This window comes from Lathamus discolor, chromosome 8 (genome assembly GCF_037157495.1).
Source record: "Lathamus discolor isolate bLatDis1 chromosome 8, bLatDis1.hap1, whole genome shotgun sequence".
NCBI classification, from domain to species: domain Eukaryota; kingdom Metazoa; phylum Chordata; class Aves; order Psittaciformes; family Psittacidae; genus Lathamus; species Lathamus discolor.
In genome coordinates, this window is record NC_088891.1 from 19,192,144 (window position 1) to 19,208,147 (window position 16,004).

Consider the following 16,004-nt stretch of genomic DNA (forward strand, 5'->3'; position numbering starts at 1 on the left):
GCCCCAGATGAGCTTCAGCTGTGGCAGACCAGTTCTCTTTGTATCCTGGTTTCTTACCTTATCCCTTCCTCCCCCCCCTTCCCATTTTAAGCAGTTTTAGTTTTAAAATAAGTGCTTTATTTAGTCCACACCCTATATGTTCTTGGGACTTAGTTAATTCTGCCAGTCTCGTGTCTCTGTGCACACAGTCACTGATTGCCTTAAACTTTGCTTTGAAACTGCAGGACTGCACAGGCTATTTTAATCTGCCTATTGCAGGGGTGGTAGGCTCACAAACACCCTGAAGTAAAGAGACAATGTCTTCTCTTCATTCTCTTATTTCAATCTTAAGAGCATGTGACCTTCAGAGTAGGAATTGCCAGCAGTTCTGATACTGGACCCTCTCAGCTTTGTCAGCAAGGAAGAGAACTTTGGTTACAGAAATTCAGTTAAACTTACTTATTAAGGAATCCTCCAGTTCTCAAGAGATTTATTTGAGCCCATGCAGATAACCCATATCATAGAGCTTCTTAGGCAGTCTTGCAGCAGACTCATTTGTCTGAGTTTATTTCTGTTTACCTACAAGCTAAATAAATTGAACCAAATAAAAGCCTGATTTAATGCCAGTGATAGTCTGTCAAGGCTTTAGTACTCTGTAAAAAGCATACTTTTAATGAATTCAGATATGTTTTCATGAGTGTTCCTCCCAGTTGGTTCCTGAAAGGTCTTTTGTTCAGTCATTTCACTATGAAAGTGGACCAACTGCTTCAACAGTTGGCATGCATGAAGAGTACCGATATGGGAAGTTAGTGTGTAGAATCCAGAGTTTCATAAATTACCATTTTAACTTATCCCTTACAGACCTCTTTTCATGGAGGAGTTTGAAATTAAGTGAACATAAGTGATTTTGCCACTGTCATTCTGAAGAAGAGTGCTTACAAAGAAACTGTGTGGCTCAACTGACTACTTAAACTGGAATTATTATTTCATTTACTGTAACTTCCTTGAGTGTTCTCATGAAAACTTGCTTGAACACAAACCTGTCCATATGACAGCCACCTTGCCTGAAAAACATTGTACAAAAATAGTCACATTTTATTTATTGTACAAATTAGAATTGCTGATATTTCCCAAACTCCTTAAAATTAGTGTATTAAGATTTCATATTATTAGCAGTTAACAATTATATTGATTCCTTCTGTTGCTTCTCTCACTATGGTTTTCTTAGAGTCAAACTTGACTCCAAGAGGAGTGAGATCCTGAGCTAGCCCTGGCTGTTCATGCCACAGCAGGAGACCTCTGCAAAAGTTTACCTACCTAGGTTATTTATTTAGGTAACAGGAATGTATTTTTTTAAGCCCAGTTTAAGCAGTAGTTTTTAATCACCAGTTCCAGACAATTACTGACGTTCTGAGCTGAATCGTCAAAGAATGAATATGAGGAATAACGTGGGGAGAGTATAGCATTCTGTTTCCTCACAGAATTCTGGCTCAGGTATACAGGATTTAGTTATATATCCATATGTAAGTAATAGCATTACTGGTTATAGTAAACGTAAGTTGCATTCTGCTGCTGTAATGACACTTCATTGTATTGTGTTAATTGCAGTTTCAAGTGCTTCACAGTTTGCGGGAGTAATTCACTGGATCAGCCTAGTCATCCTGTCTGTTTTCTTTTCAGAGGTATGTATAATATAAGTCTTTCACCACATACAGAACTGCAAAGTATTCTTATACTGTCACTGGAATTAGCAAGAGTTTAACAGTAATTTGACTGTGAATATATGTAGCACAGTGTAGTTAAAAAACTATTAAAGAAACCCCAAAACAGTAAAAATCTTGTTTAGATTAGTGTTGTGGCTCAGAATTGCTGCCTGGAATTGGTAGGAAACATGGAAGATCCTGTCTTTCAAATTACAATTGGAAAACTGCAAAAAGAAGTCATCATCTCCAATCTCAACAGGCTCAGGATAGGACTAATTTCATCCATTTGTTATCATAGAAATCTTACCAGTGTCACTGGGTTCAAGGTACAGCAGTAAGATATTTTCTGCAGGAATAAAGATCCTAGAGGGTTGTTTAGGTTGGTTTCTTTTACTAAAAGGTCTGTTGTGAGAATGGGATTATCTCCTCTCACAATTTGTGTGGGTAGTTTTGATGTTCTGGTTTGCTGCATATGACACAGAAAGAGAATGAAACAAATGGTGAATTTGTTTTCAAAAATGGTATGGATGTATTGTGCTTTGGAAAAGGCTATAGCCATGATGTAACAAATGACCAGACTCAGATAATCTGTTACAGTTTTCAACTTTATTCCAGAAAGAAGTCATTTAGACTAGTCCTGAAATATCCAAAAATACTTTCAAGGCTGTTTTTTGAGGTCATAATGTGTTACTTGTCACAAAAAACATGTCCTATGTTTGTGAATTTAGAAGATAGCTTGGACTTAAGTATTTAAATTACCTTTTCTAGTTCCATAGGAGAAAATGTCATCTAAACAGGTGTTAATTCTTCACTCTGTGGTAAATTTAGGTGAAGGTTACAAAAAAAAATAAATCAAAAACCAAAGAGCTGTGATACCTGCAAATGAGTTGATAGATCACTTGTGTTGAATTGACACTCACTATATTATACCACTCTTTATTTCCATGGTTCTGTTTATGAAAGACATGTATTTACATGTATCACTTTGTGTTTCTGCTCATAACAGGAATTTTCTAGCTGATGTTGCCAGACTGTCAGTGGATGCTTTCTGAAAGGAGTCCTTGATAACAGGCAGGGTGCTTTGCATCCTAACTGCCTAGAGCTGCAGTTAGAGATAGGATTACTGTGCCCATCCTTTGACGGTGGTTGTGGCTTGTAGGATACATATGAGATGACTGATGAAAAAACCTCTACACAAAAAATGTTGCAGTGTGTCTTTCCCTTTTGAATTGCACATCCTAATTCTCAAGGGTTCTCCTACTCGGGATTGGTAGATGGAGTCCATTCACTATAAGGAAATCGCTTCCTGGAGCTTGTTTCACAGAAAACTTCTCCTGTGGTCCTCAATTTCCTCCTGCTGGGGTGTGGTCTCAAGTTCTGTTTTCATTCACTTGTACCACCAACTACTCTTCTCAAACCCTAGTGCAGTGCCTTCTTGTAAGCTTCTGTATCCCTTCCATAGTTCGGTTTGTATGCTGGCAGTTTGGGCTTGGTTGGGGTCTGGCAATGCAGGCAGATACTCAAGGCCAGTCAGTACTCATCTGTCTCAAGGTAGAAATCAGTTCTTTCAGTTCGACTGAGATAGAGGACCCACAGAAGTGGATAAACTGATTGAGAACTGTTTTGTGGGAAAGCAATAATAGAAGTACTTCGCAGAGCCCAGACTGATTGCCCTACTAACCATACTCACTTTGGATCTGTGTTGGCTTTCCTTCTCCTCTCTATATTTGGTTTTTGGAACTCCTTTTCTTTGTCTACTTGCTGTTCTCACTTTTTATAAACTTCTTACTACTCCATTATCTGCTTCTGTCTTCCAAAGTACCTTCTTTCACCTGTTTGATTATGGTCTGAATTTACACTGAAATAAAATGAGGTCACAAGGTAGTCATGTAAGGTGCACAAAGGAGGGTAGGTTTTTGGAAACTGGTTCATTAGGCAGCTCAGAGTCCTTGACTGGGCTAAACCAACAGAGGTGGCTCCACAGAGCAACAGGATGTGCTTCAAAACCCACAGAGCTGGAAGAGAATGAAGGTGTGCCTTTCCTATGGGGTTTGCTGGGGTGGACTTGTGCCAGGTTGATTTAATGAGCAAGGGTACATCTGTTTATGTTGAAATGCATCTCAGCAGAGGAAAACCAGAGGGTTTCGTTATTTTTCAATGCCATCAAAAACTTTGCTTTTTCAAGAGATTATGAAATATTGCAAAAATTGCAGATCACACTATTTACTCTTTTTGTGCCTTCAGGGGATTATTTGCCCACTGATTCCCAATGCTATGAGTCAGTGGTCTTTGTCTGGAATTATTTGTGGAGAAGATCCTGTGTTATAGTGAGATTTTGCAGTGTGTGAGTATTCATTCCAGCATGATTTTCCAGAGATGAGCAGGATTAGTTGCGTTGCTTGGATATAACAGGCAGCTGCTGAGGATTGATTAGTCCTTCAGTCAGTGCCTTTTCCCTCAAAGCCAAGGATTCAGGGTTTCTAGTGTTCAGAAAGGGTTGCTTCTATAGCAAGTAGCATGGCCTAAGGTTGGATGTTTATTGTTTCTTCTGTAGTTTGATTCCCACTAGTTGTATATGTGAATACACAGTTCTTCAGAAAGGCCTCAGCTCAGCCTTAGAGAACAAATAATATGAAGTTGTAAAAGACTAACTAAAAACCAGAAAACTTTCAGCACAAAATCTGTTTGGGAAAACATGACTGATTAAAAGCTGGTGCTGTAAAGGTATTACAAGTAATTAGAGTCTTATCATGTTAGAGATAAACGGGCACTAGCTTTTTTGCTTGGTTAAAATGAAGGGGACAAACATGCCAGCAGCTGGCAAATGCCAGTAGAACAGCTGCCAACAAAATTAAATAGGTACTCTCAGAGCATCTTCCTGCTGTCTCTATGCTTGTGATATAGCTACAAGCCTTAAAGGAATTTATTGCACTCTGTTAATTTTATATTCTCTGTCACTGTCTGTGACTTTACAATGTTAAAGTATCCTTATTGAAGTGCACATTGAGCTCTTTTTGCTTTTTTTCCTAGTATTTGAACAGGATTTACTAGTGGTAATGATCGTGTATGTTTGTCTCTGTTTACATACACCACACTACTATGATTTGTCTGTGCACCAAATGTTACCCAGATGTTAAGACAGAAGAAAAGGGAAAGGCGTGGAGGGAGAAACCCCAGTACCAACAGCAAGGCAAGGCTGGGGTTACACCCTGTCAAGAGAGCAAATTCAGCCTTGGTAATAGTTGGCTGAGAAAAGGAAGATGGGGAATGTCACAGTGTTTTGGTAAGTGGATTGGAGTCTGCTTATGTTTTAATAGTCTTATCACATTGCCAAAAAATATTTAATTCTGCAGCTGTTGTGAAGTTCTGCTTTCCCACTAAGATTGATGAGACTGTTTACGTGCAAGAACTGAGTTCTTGGATATTAGTTTATTGCATTATTCTGCATGTGCTTCAGTCAACCAAGCACTCAGGCATTCGGCTAGCTTTCAGCACTTGTGTTTCCCTGGGATTAACCAAGTCTTCCCATGTGCTTAAAAGTTAGGCACTATGTCCAAGAAACGAGTTCTCAAATTGAGTAGAGTAAGTCTGGGGTCTGAGCTGATAAAGAATTGGTTCATTAGCTATGGCTCATGAGTGCATTTAGGTTTTCATGTTAAGAACAAACAAACAAAGCCCAACAACAAACCAAACAACAGGACTTTCCTTGTCCTTTAAGTTAAAGAGAGGTGTCCATAGTAGTCTGGCAATTCACTCCTTGCAGTCCTTGGACGGAATGCAGCCTCTTAAGGAAGACCCTACTATTTCTGTTCTATTAAGATGAAAAAGATCCCAAACGACAGAGCCAAGAGAAAATACTGTATTTTCCGTATAGATTTTTCATAACAAATTCATAATATTAGAAAAATCAGTTATATTAAGTTACATTTTTGTGATCTTCAAACAGTTGAGCAGAAAGATAATGATCTTCTATTATTTCTATAATACTTCCATAGGCTGTGGCTTCTTTACGGGTTTTTTCTTTCATTCCACATACACACAACTTTTCTCATGGTGCATAAATGCACTGCATTGCTGGCTGTGTACATTTTGATTTTTCAGGGGATTGATTAGGGGTGGTACCTAAGAACAAAGGTATGGATTTAGCATACTAATATAAAGGTAAATTTAAGCTTCCTTCTTTGCCAGTGTGTGTATTTGATATACTGTGAAATTTCTTTTCTAACCACTTTTCTTGCTTCTCAAAAAAAGAGTAGTTACCAAGGAAAATGGTTTTGTAGAGGTCTAGGAATTAAGACCTAGCAGACACCTTCCTGAAACACCAGTGTGCTGATTTCCTTTATATGGTGTGCTTTATTAATGCTTCATCTGTGCTTTCGTTTCTTGACAGATACAGTCCAGCACTTTCTGCACAGTGCATTTCAAAGATATGAATTAGTGCTAGTGTAATCATACCCAGAGAGAACTTCTGATCCTGGGTTGCTTAAAACCAGTTTTCTCCAATTTGCATGCACCTCATGGTAGTACAGTGCATCGCTAGTAAGCCATTTCTATTCCTGAAAAGCCCTTTCAAATCTATACAGAATTGTCAGTTAAAAATGAATTATTGTTCTCCATATTGTAAGAACAAATATTAAGCTAGAACAGAAGAACAAATAGAACTGCAGAGTTAATGCAAAGGTGCATTTGGATACTACATGGTCTCAAAATGGTATTGGTGGCAGTGAGAAAGAATATACTGCATTCATGCCTATTAATGCTTTTGCACATAATTATTTCTGTGTGACCACGTGTGCTAACCGAGCCAAAGCAGTTTCAGAATGCAGTACATTGGGAGTGTTTTGTACTGGCTAATATGTGAGGTGTGGTCAGTAGTTACATGTTTCCTTTCAGAACCTTGACTGAAGGAGAAGCCATATAAGGAGGATGCCTATGCACTGGAACCAAAAGGGTGTCTCTGTTTAAAGTTGCTAAGGTGTTCCTTCATGTACTAGTGGCTGGGGATAGCCTGCACTAGAACTGCCAGGGCAGTTGTGACAGCCACACCAGAAGATGGCAAAAGAAGATTGTTTTAAGTAGTGAATGAGTGAAGGCCTCTGTGGAATGACCCAAACCAGAGAGGTTATAAATTACAGATTGGGTACAAGGTGTGCCTTCTGGGAAAGATTTCAATAAATATTTGGTCTTAAGAGATACAGCCAAAAGGCAGAAGCTTAATCTTCAGAGTTTGTATACAAGCCAGAGGTAGAGACTTTCTGTAATAGATTGATTAGTTTTGTGGCAGAGGAAGGAAGGAAGGGCTCTTTTAAAGACACCTTTTCCACCCCCTCCATCCTGTCTATATCTCTTGTACAATCACTACCCCATCTCAAAGTGCAGAGTTGCTCTCCTTCGCTGTTAGCTAACCCTAGTGGGCCAGCTTCACCTCCTGCACTGCCTCCTTTTGGTTTCTTAACACTGTGGATTAATTTGGCACAGTGAGTCACCAGGAATAAATTGTGTATTAACTGTGCAAGCGAAAGAGTGTTTAACAGTTAATAGTGTTCCACCTAATGTGGGCTGCAGTCAGGTGACAAATGTAGGCTGGCTATTCATAGAGATTGTGAGAATTCATATGGCTGGCTGGCCGTGTGAATTCCCACAGTCTCTATGAGCCAGGAAGCCAGAAGCAAAGGACTTGGCCAGGTTTCCCTACAAAATTAGAGAGAAAACCTGCAGCATCACACAGTTCTTCATAAATTTCACTGCAGACAGTTAAAGTTGTTCAAACAACTGGGTGTCACCAAGGGACACTGTGAACTTCACAATTACATTTCTGTCTCAAAAATGGCTTAAAATTTTACCTTTACCTGGGTTTATTCCAACTTAAATTAGCAGTTGTGTTCAGTCATTTACCTTTTATTAGTGCAGTGGGCAGGCTTTTGTGCAATAGCTTAGCTTTTCTCAGAAAACAAAAAATGTATTTCTGATATAAAAAGCGTATGTATATGTTAAAGGACTTTCTAATGAAAAGCTTTCCAGCGAAGAAATGCTACAACATTCTTTGTCAAGTACAAAAACCCAAGCTGGCAGTGGCCTTTAAAAGGAAAGTACTCACACTGATATTTGATGTTGGCTTTCAAATCTGTGTTCCGAAAATGCATAGTGTCTGTAGTTTGGTCCATTTACACTGTGTAGATTAATTTCTGTATCTGGTTGTGGGGTTTTTCCAGCTTTTGTGCAGGGTCTGCTATTTTACATTCTCTATAGAGTACACAAGCCACGAGGATGATCAGGGGACTGGCGCACCTCCCAGATGAAGATAGGCTGAGAAAGTTGGGGCCTTTCAGCCTGGAGAAGAGAAGGCTGCGTGGAGACCTCAGAGCAGCTTCCAGTATCTGAAGGGAGGCTACAGGAATGCTGGGAATGGACTATTCATTAGGGACTGTAGTGACAGGACAAGGGGTAACGGGTTCAAACTTAAACAGGGTAAATTTAGATTGGATGTAAGGAAGAAGTTCTTTCCTGTTAGGGTGGTGAGGAGCTGGAATGGGTTGCCCAGGGAAGCTGTGAATGCTCCATCCCTGGTGGTGTTCAAGGCCAGGTTGGACAAAGCCTTGGGTGAGATGGTTTAGTGTGAGGTGTCCCTGCCCATGGCAGGGGGTTTGGAACTAGATGATCTTAAGGTTCTTTCCAACCCTAACTATTCTATGATTCTGTGTATGCATTTGAAAGATATTTTTGATTGCTTAGGAAAAATGATAAAATGTCATTGACAAGTAACACCAATGCTTTCTTTCATTTCAAAGTATTTATCATGCTGAACAGTCAGGGAGATTTGACCAGTGAAGTCCAAATTTGGTTGGTTGAGACCCCTCTGTGTAGCAATTATGGCAATGGTAGTGGATGTAATCTCATGCTTAGTACAAACAAGGAGGGCAGGGAAAGCTAAACCTAGTCTCGAGTTGCTGCTAGTGAAGACTGGCCAGTGGGCAGTAAGTGTATAGCACCTGAGTCTCCAGACACACTTCCTTGGGGTGCCCAGTTCCTCAGGGCACCAAGGAAAAGCTGCCTTGCCTGGCTTTTGTCACTTGAGTGGTGCTGTGGGGATTCTTGTTAACAGTGATAATGCTGGTGCATAGGTTTCAGACCTTCTGTAAAGAACAAGCATTTTTAATGCTTAAGCCTCAGTTGTTGCCGCAGTTTGTGCTGAAGAGTGCATCTCTCAGGTGGGGAGCTGGTTCGTTCCACCCTCACACTCTCCCTTCCTACAGTGTGTTTGCGCTAGTTGAGAGCAAAGATGCTAATAATCATGGCATTTTCTGTGAGGAGACCTAGAGGTAGCACCAGCAACCATTACTGCATCAGATGTCTGCTGAGCAGACTTGCAACCATTGCTGACTTGTGCTGATTCACACCAGCAGACTGAAAACGAAAACATTTGTACTAGCTTCCAGCCCTTGGAACTGCTCAGACCCCTTAACAGGGCAGTAGCACAGTCTGATTTGAAACACTACAGTGAGGAATTAAGAAGGCAGAAAGGAAAATCCTTTTTATGTTCCCTCAGCAGCCCCACGTTAAATCATATTTAGAGTATTGAGACAGTGTTTGTTTTCTTTATGCAGATATGCCTTAGAGTTTCACTGGAAATACCTTTGTGCACACCTGTCCAAAGGGAGAAAGATTTTCTCCGTCAGTTACTGTAAAGATGTTAAGCATTCAACCATCCTTTAGTTGCATTTTGACCTAGCACTTCATAAATGCTGCTTAAGCATAGTAGAAAATGAGCCATATTTCTCTATGCTGTCAGCGGGGCAGCTATGGGAAGGGTAGTATCCCAAGCTTTGAAGTAGGCACTGCTTTTTCTCATTCATTTCCAGATGGGTGCCTGCTGTGGAACTTGCTGGGGTGGACCCCAGGTTAACCAATGTAGCTGAACTTACGGGCTCATAAGTAACTTGTACCTATGCATTTTGTGCAGCTTCTCAGTGGGGAGTGAGGGAGGTGCATACAGAGGAGCTGGGATGCTTTTGTCTGAAAGCATTCTGCTCAAGGCCTGAGTCTAGGCTGCAGAAGGGGCTTGGTTGTACAGCAGGAGGTGGGTGTACTTACACTTGGTGCTTGCGTCGCATTGTGCTTGCAGATTTGGAGACATAGAGGGATTTGAGGAGCTGCTGTTGCTCATTTCTTCCTCCACAAATAGGTTAAGGCTTATAGCAATTTTCTTATTATTCTTATGTTGCATTTGTAAAGTGCTTTGAAAGTAAAATGTCCTTAGGGCTGCAGACCAGCAGCGTTAGCTTTTCTTGGTGTCTATGCAGAGTCCTGTAATGTTTTGCAGAGGAAAGAGCACGCCGCATTTTTTCTTCTGGCCTGTGACTGCCTTTCTCAGCCAGACTTGGCCAGTGCGTCAGGGACACCATTTCTGAGTCAGCGGTGGCTGGGTCACTGTCCTGCTCATTGACAGTGTGAGGCTGGGCTCTGAAAGCACCATATTTCCCACAGGAATGTCTGCCTCTGCCAAACAGGATTAAGTGCTGTTATCAAGGTTTGGAATGCCAAGACAGAGCTCAGCACAACCATCCCGGGCCAAGTGAGGCAATTGGGCTCATGGGGTTTGGCAAAACCATGCATAGGAACAGTACTGGAAAATCTAGTGGTGTTCTGCAATTAGTTAGTGCTGGTATGTTTGGCTTAATATGTTTGTATTTGGAATGAAGAGGAGGTACATGTATTCATCACAGTCATTTTTTCTTCACAGTTCTTGGCACAATCACCCCTCGCACATAGTCCTGCAGAGCTCTCTGTCATTAGCACTATTCTCTAATTGAGAAAGTAGCATTTTGATCTGCACATAGCTGCAGTTGGACTCTTCATGTCTATAGTGTCTGTCAAAATCTGACCTCGATACTGCTATTGGCAGAAAACATCCCTACCAGATATGCTTTCATGTGAATTCAATTTCAGTCTTCAGTTGGCTGACTCCTTTTTTATTTTGATCTTTCGACAGCCAGGTAAAAACTGAGGAAAGGTGCCATTGGATTTTTAAATGGGAATTCACCATTGGTTCATTCTGCGTTCTTTCTCTTTTTTAGCTACTGGTGCTACTTTATGGCTGTTGTACTTCATAGTGGAGGGTCAGAGAGAGATTTATCTCTCCCTTGTCCTATCAGTTTTTAATAAGACAACAGCCCTGTAGTCCAGAGAGGGTGAATTAGAACCTCTGCTCTTCAGGTTGCTAAAATGTCAGTATCTTTAGGCATCGAGAGGGAGCAGTGCCCCTTTTCTTTTTGTAGAAAATAGTAAGCACAGGCTTATCAAAGGTGGCAAGCAAAGAGAATCTTTCCACATTCCGACTGAGGAGGCCCTGCAGAGGATCTTACATAGGCTTGGGTCAGAGGTTGGGCTGTGGAGGGTTGGTAGTCTAAATCTCACCAGTCTAAAAGCAAAACTTTAGGAGGATGGAAGGACTGCTGCAGATCTGAGTTGGAACTTTTTAATGCAAGTTTCATTGAGTCAAGATAGTGGTTGGGAAGCAGTACCTGCTTTCATAATTCAGAAGTGCAGCTATTTCTAGATCCTCATTATTATTCAGAAGAAAAGCATAATGCTTATGTAAGACAAAAAATGATCCTATAAATAGATGTAGGACTAAACATTTGTCTAAAATTACAATAACATTCATCATCTCCCCCCCCCCCAATCTATTTTACTAGACTATTTTGAGGATTGTGGTCCTTGGCATATGGGATTACATTGAAAACAAAGTAGAGGTAAGCACTCTTACTCTTTGTACTGTTTTCCAGGCAGACACAGTAAGAATATTAAGAACTGCTTTGGGTGGGTTTTTTTTATAGACCTGATGTAATACAACATCTTTTTAGTCAGATAAATAAGCTTATTCTTCTCGTTCTATGTATGTATATATAGCTGTATGATGCAGTCCCTTTTTCTGTGGGAGACTCGGAGTGTGACTTTCTGGAATATTTTATGAAGGGAAGGTTGTGTCATTTCTGCTCTTTGTGACTCTTTTCTTCTTAGAGCTCTGCTAGTCTAGCTTTGATATCTCTACCCTGAGATAATGAACAGTACAGGTTATATGACTTGTTATGTCATTGTTATTGTTATGTGACTTGTGTAACCCCATTCCCGTAATCAGGTTGAAATTAGAACCGAATTACAAATTCTGAGTAGTTTTGTAATAGAAAATACTGGTTTGGCAAAATACTCAGTTTCCTTGTGAAATCATTTTTTAATTAAATTGAATTCTGACAAATACCATAATTTATATCTCAAATTAAGAAATGAGGTAGAATGTGCAGACTTTTGCAGAGGCAGATAAAGAAATGCATGTGTTTGAATAATTCATAATCTAAATCTGAGCAAAAGTGTGGAGATCAGGAAAACTAAAAGCTCTTTGTTGATACTGTCTGATAAACTAATACTGCACAGGGTGCACCTGAAGAAAATGTGGGTTTTCTCAGAGCTGAAGTGAGTCTAGAGACTTGCACATTTTCGTAATAAAGTTGTAAACTTTTTAACTTTTTTTTGCTAGAAAATTTACATGAAATTGAAGTTATTGATTCAGAGACTCTTATTATGGAGGCTAAATGCAGCAGTTTCTGATAAATAATTTTGCTGATTTGGAATGGAGTGATGTCCTTTACTGCCCATCATATGGTCCTAGTAAGAAGTGTTTCTTTTCAATACAGTGAATTGTTATGCAAAATTCTGAATATATAGTGCTTATCCAATCTGATGTCTTGCCTCCTTATGCAAACCATTAATCACTGCTCTTTGACAGCAGGGAAGGGTCTCAGTAGGAATAAGAATGTGGTATTCTGTTCTGCCCTGCTAGGCGAATGTAGGACAGACACAACGCTATTGCCAGTTTGCTCTGAAATGTCTTTACTCATGCATTTCTAAAACGTTGCACAATTGCCTTTTCTGATCTAATCCCAATGCAACCAATGTCATACAAATCATTCTGAATAGTTCCAGTTGTCAAAACCCTTGAAAACCTAGCTGCCCAATAAAGGTGAGAGCAAGGAGTCTGTCTGTCTTGATGCATAGCCATTGCCACACACGTTGCATAGTCAGGATGTGGCCAAGAGCCATCAAGTCTCTTTGCTCCATCTTTTTCTACTTGTCCTCTTGATCTCTTTATTTAGACAGTATGATCTATGGGCATGGACCGTATCCTTTTTTGGGGATGACATTATGCTAAGTAACAGGTAATAAGTACCAATGATAATAAAACTCTTTGGCTGTAATAGCATTTAGGCTATCACTTCTGCTTGGAAATTTTGGCCAGTATTTCCAAATACCTTTTTCTCTCCCTGCCCTGCCACCACAGTTTGTGTCTCCTCACATCATAAAATGCACTAAGGAGTTCTGTTGTGCTGCCTAAAAAGGGTGCAGCCTTTCTGTAGCTTGGCCACGTCTCATATCCTTTTCAAACATATACCATAATTACATTTCTTTTGGGCAAAGTGTGAGCCCTTTGAGCCCGAGGCAGGAATGGCAGGGCTATGATCTCTAGGAGAGCTTTGAAAAAATTGATTTCTCTCTAGGTGTTTGATGGTGCTGTCATAATCTTGTCCTTGGCACCAATGGTGGCCTCAACAGTGGCTAATGGCCCCAGCAGCCCGTGGGATGCTATCAGCCTTATTATCACACTACGAATATGGAGAGTGAAGAGGATCATTGATGGTAAGTGGTGATTCAGTTTGGGGCTCCAAGAATTACCTGACAGGCTGAGTAAAAAAAAAAAAAAAAAAGACATTTTAAAACCATGTAAATATTGTCACCACTGTTTCTACCATTCTCCTTCCTCTTATTTTTAAGAAGATGGAACAGAAGAGAGTTATGATTCCTGTGGATACAAGTAGGTCTCCAGTTCATGGCTGTATCTCTTGTTCCCTAGGAGTCTTTATAATTAATTGGTTTATTTTTCTGTTGGGCACCTTCACATTCCCTGTCCTGTAAAGCAAATGCTCTGACCTGCTTCCTGTGTCCTGCCATCAGATGTCATTCCTGATTCTGCAAAATAATTGCTTCCAATCTGCCTTTCTGATACTTGCTGCACCCTCTCCATTCCCATACAGCTAGCTCTGTCTTGGGGCTTTCTTTTCCATGTTCTCATCTGTAATACAGTTTTTGTGTCAAATTCCAGGAGCATTTTCTTACCATGGGGGTTCCATTCTGAAGGTGCTCTCTGCAATGGTGGCACTCTGCAGCATAATACTGAAGCGTGTACTGGTGTTGTTTTGTACACACCTTGGGGGAGAGCACCAGGGGAGATAAGAAAGCCCCAGAAGTGAAGGTTCTGGAGAGCAGAACCACTGACTGTTCAGCAGTTTGAGGCATTTCTTTTTACAGGGAAGAGAAGTGGAAGAGGAATTAATGAAGGGTCATTTTGCTCATGCAGGAAAGATCAGAGTCAATTTGTTATTTTGAGTTTAGGTGCCCAGGAAACCCTATAATCAGAGTTGTGAAAGGGTCATAGCCCTCTGAAGTGTACAAGAGAGATTGAGGATCTCGTGTAGCTTCAGAAAACATCAAGAATTGCAGTATGCATTGAACATCTTTGCTGGTCAGTCAGAGTTTTCCACAGTTACGACAGGAGCAAAATTTCCAGAGGCTTTCAGAAGACTTAATAAAAACTGGGCTGTAGCTTGAAAAGCAATAGAAGATAAATGCCTTTTTGTTTTTAAAATACCCTTCTTAGTCTGCTGTTTCCATTAAGGACTTATTTCTTACCACAAAGTCTAGGAATTAAATGCTTAGGGCTCTGGAATAGTTCTTTTCCTAAGGGAGCCATGCTGTTCAGGTTTAGAGGGGATGGGTCTAACTCTTAAGCAGAAAATCCTCCTAGCTAGCAATTCAGGAAATCTGTGGTAAACACTGGAAAAGATCTGTATTAGTGCAGCAGAAGCTAGGAAGAGCATGCGGAGGATGCATTTCAGCTCAGCTGAGGAAATGGAGGTCTCACCCAACAAGACCTAGATACTGCTGACTTGCATTTCATAAGTTGGAAATCCTTCCCCAAAGGAAATATTCTAGTGCTATTTCTGTAAGAAATACTCTAGATCCAAGTGAAAGGGGTGATGTTCTTTGGCCTATAAAGGTCTGTAAAGGGTTTCCCTGTGGTTAAGAAAAAAAAATGACAGCTGGGTTACTTTAAATGCTTATTTGTGTTTTCCAGCCTATGTCCTTCCAGTGAAAGTGGAGATGGAGATGATGATTCAGCAATATGAGAAGGCAAAGGTTATTCAAGATGAGCAGCTGGAAAGACTAACCCAGATCTGCCAAGAACAAGGGGTAAAGTTCAGTTATGTCTTTATTTGCACATAGCTTGTCATGGCAAAGCAAACAATTCATGTACTTTGCTGCAAGCTAAGGTTTGAGAAGTATCACTAGGACATCTGTTGTAAGGTGACAGGTCTCTGTTAAGCATTAGTTGCAGCCTGGATATTGTCAGCATGCTATTTGTCAAAAAGCAGTTGTCTCCCTCTGCTTGTATTTTTTTAAGGTGAGTATAACAAATGTGAGGAAGAGAAAAGGAATTCTTCAGGATGTAACTTACTGAATGAGTACAAATAGCTTGTTGTAATACTAAGAACATGAAAAAGTTATTGCCTTTGTTGGAAACTGCAGGAATATTAAGGCCTTATTCCCAGGAAAGATATATGCAGTTGAAAGCTAATGAATCTCCCTGCTTTCAATGCAGAAGACAGCTTCCCTGTAGGTCAGTCAGAGGCTATTTTGGCAGACCCGGAATGTTGCAGTAGAAGCTTCCAGTTCCTGGAAGCAAGTCAAAATTTAAGACTTTTCCCAGGCCCCCAAATATTCAGTGATTAAGTCTTGAGGTAAGGGAAGGTGAAGCTTAAAATATGTCAAATTAATATATATACATGAAGAAGGTGTAAAACCACTGCTAGGGCAATGAGCTAGGAGATTTTGCCGTTTGTCTCATGCAAATGAGTTCTTGAATAACCTGCTTTAATGTAGAAACCAGGAATGTATGTCAAGGCCCAGCCTAAGCGAGCATTCAGATGACCTTCAAACCACAACAGAATGGTCCTCCAAGTGAGTTCTTGTTTCAGCTGTAAGGGTAACTATGAGGTATCGAGATAAATCTTGAAGATTTCTAGCTTCAACTCCCCACTTGTGGTAGGTGCTTTCCAAATACAAAATGAGGAGACCTCAAGATATGAATGGCTCAATCAGTCAAAAGGTTGAAAGGCCTGAGCAGACAGCAGGAGAGGCAACTTGTCCCAGATAAGACCAACTGCTCAAAAGGTGGCTAATCTGAAGCAGGGTTTTAGGTGCCCATCTTTT

At 40.4% G+C, this 16,004-nt stretch overlaps 1 protein-coding gene across 3 annotated transcripts in view; it reads left to right on the plus strand.

Annotated features, from left to right (window-relative positions):
• Positions 1-16,004, plus strand: part of TMEM266 (transmembrane protein 266) — an 88,761-nt gene that overhangs the window by 44,359 nt on the left and 28,398 nt on the right. For all 3 annotated transcript variants that reach the window (XM_065688741.1, XM_065688744.1, XM_065688742.1), the window contains 4 exons: positions 1,588-1,661; positions 11,378-11,434; positions 13,235-13,373; positions 14,869-14,984. In XM_065688741.1, coding sequence (XP_065544813.1) covers positions 1,588-1,661; positions 11,378-11,434; positions 13,235-13,373; positions 14,869-14,984 — 386 coding nt within the window. The remainder of the gene's footprint in view (positions 1-1,587; positions 1,662-11,377; positions 11,435-13,234; positions 13,374-14,868; positions 14,985-16,004) is intronic.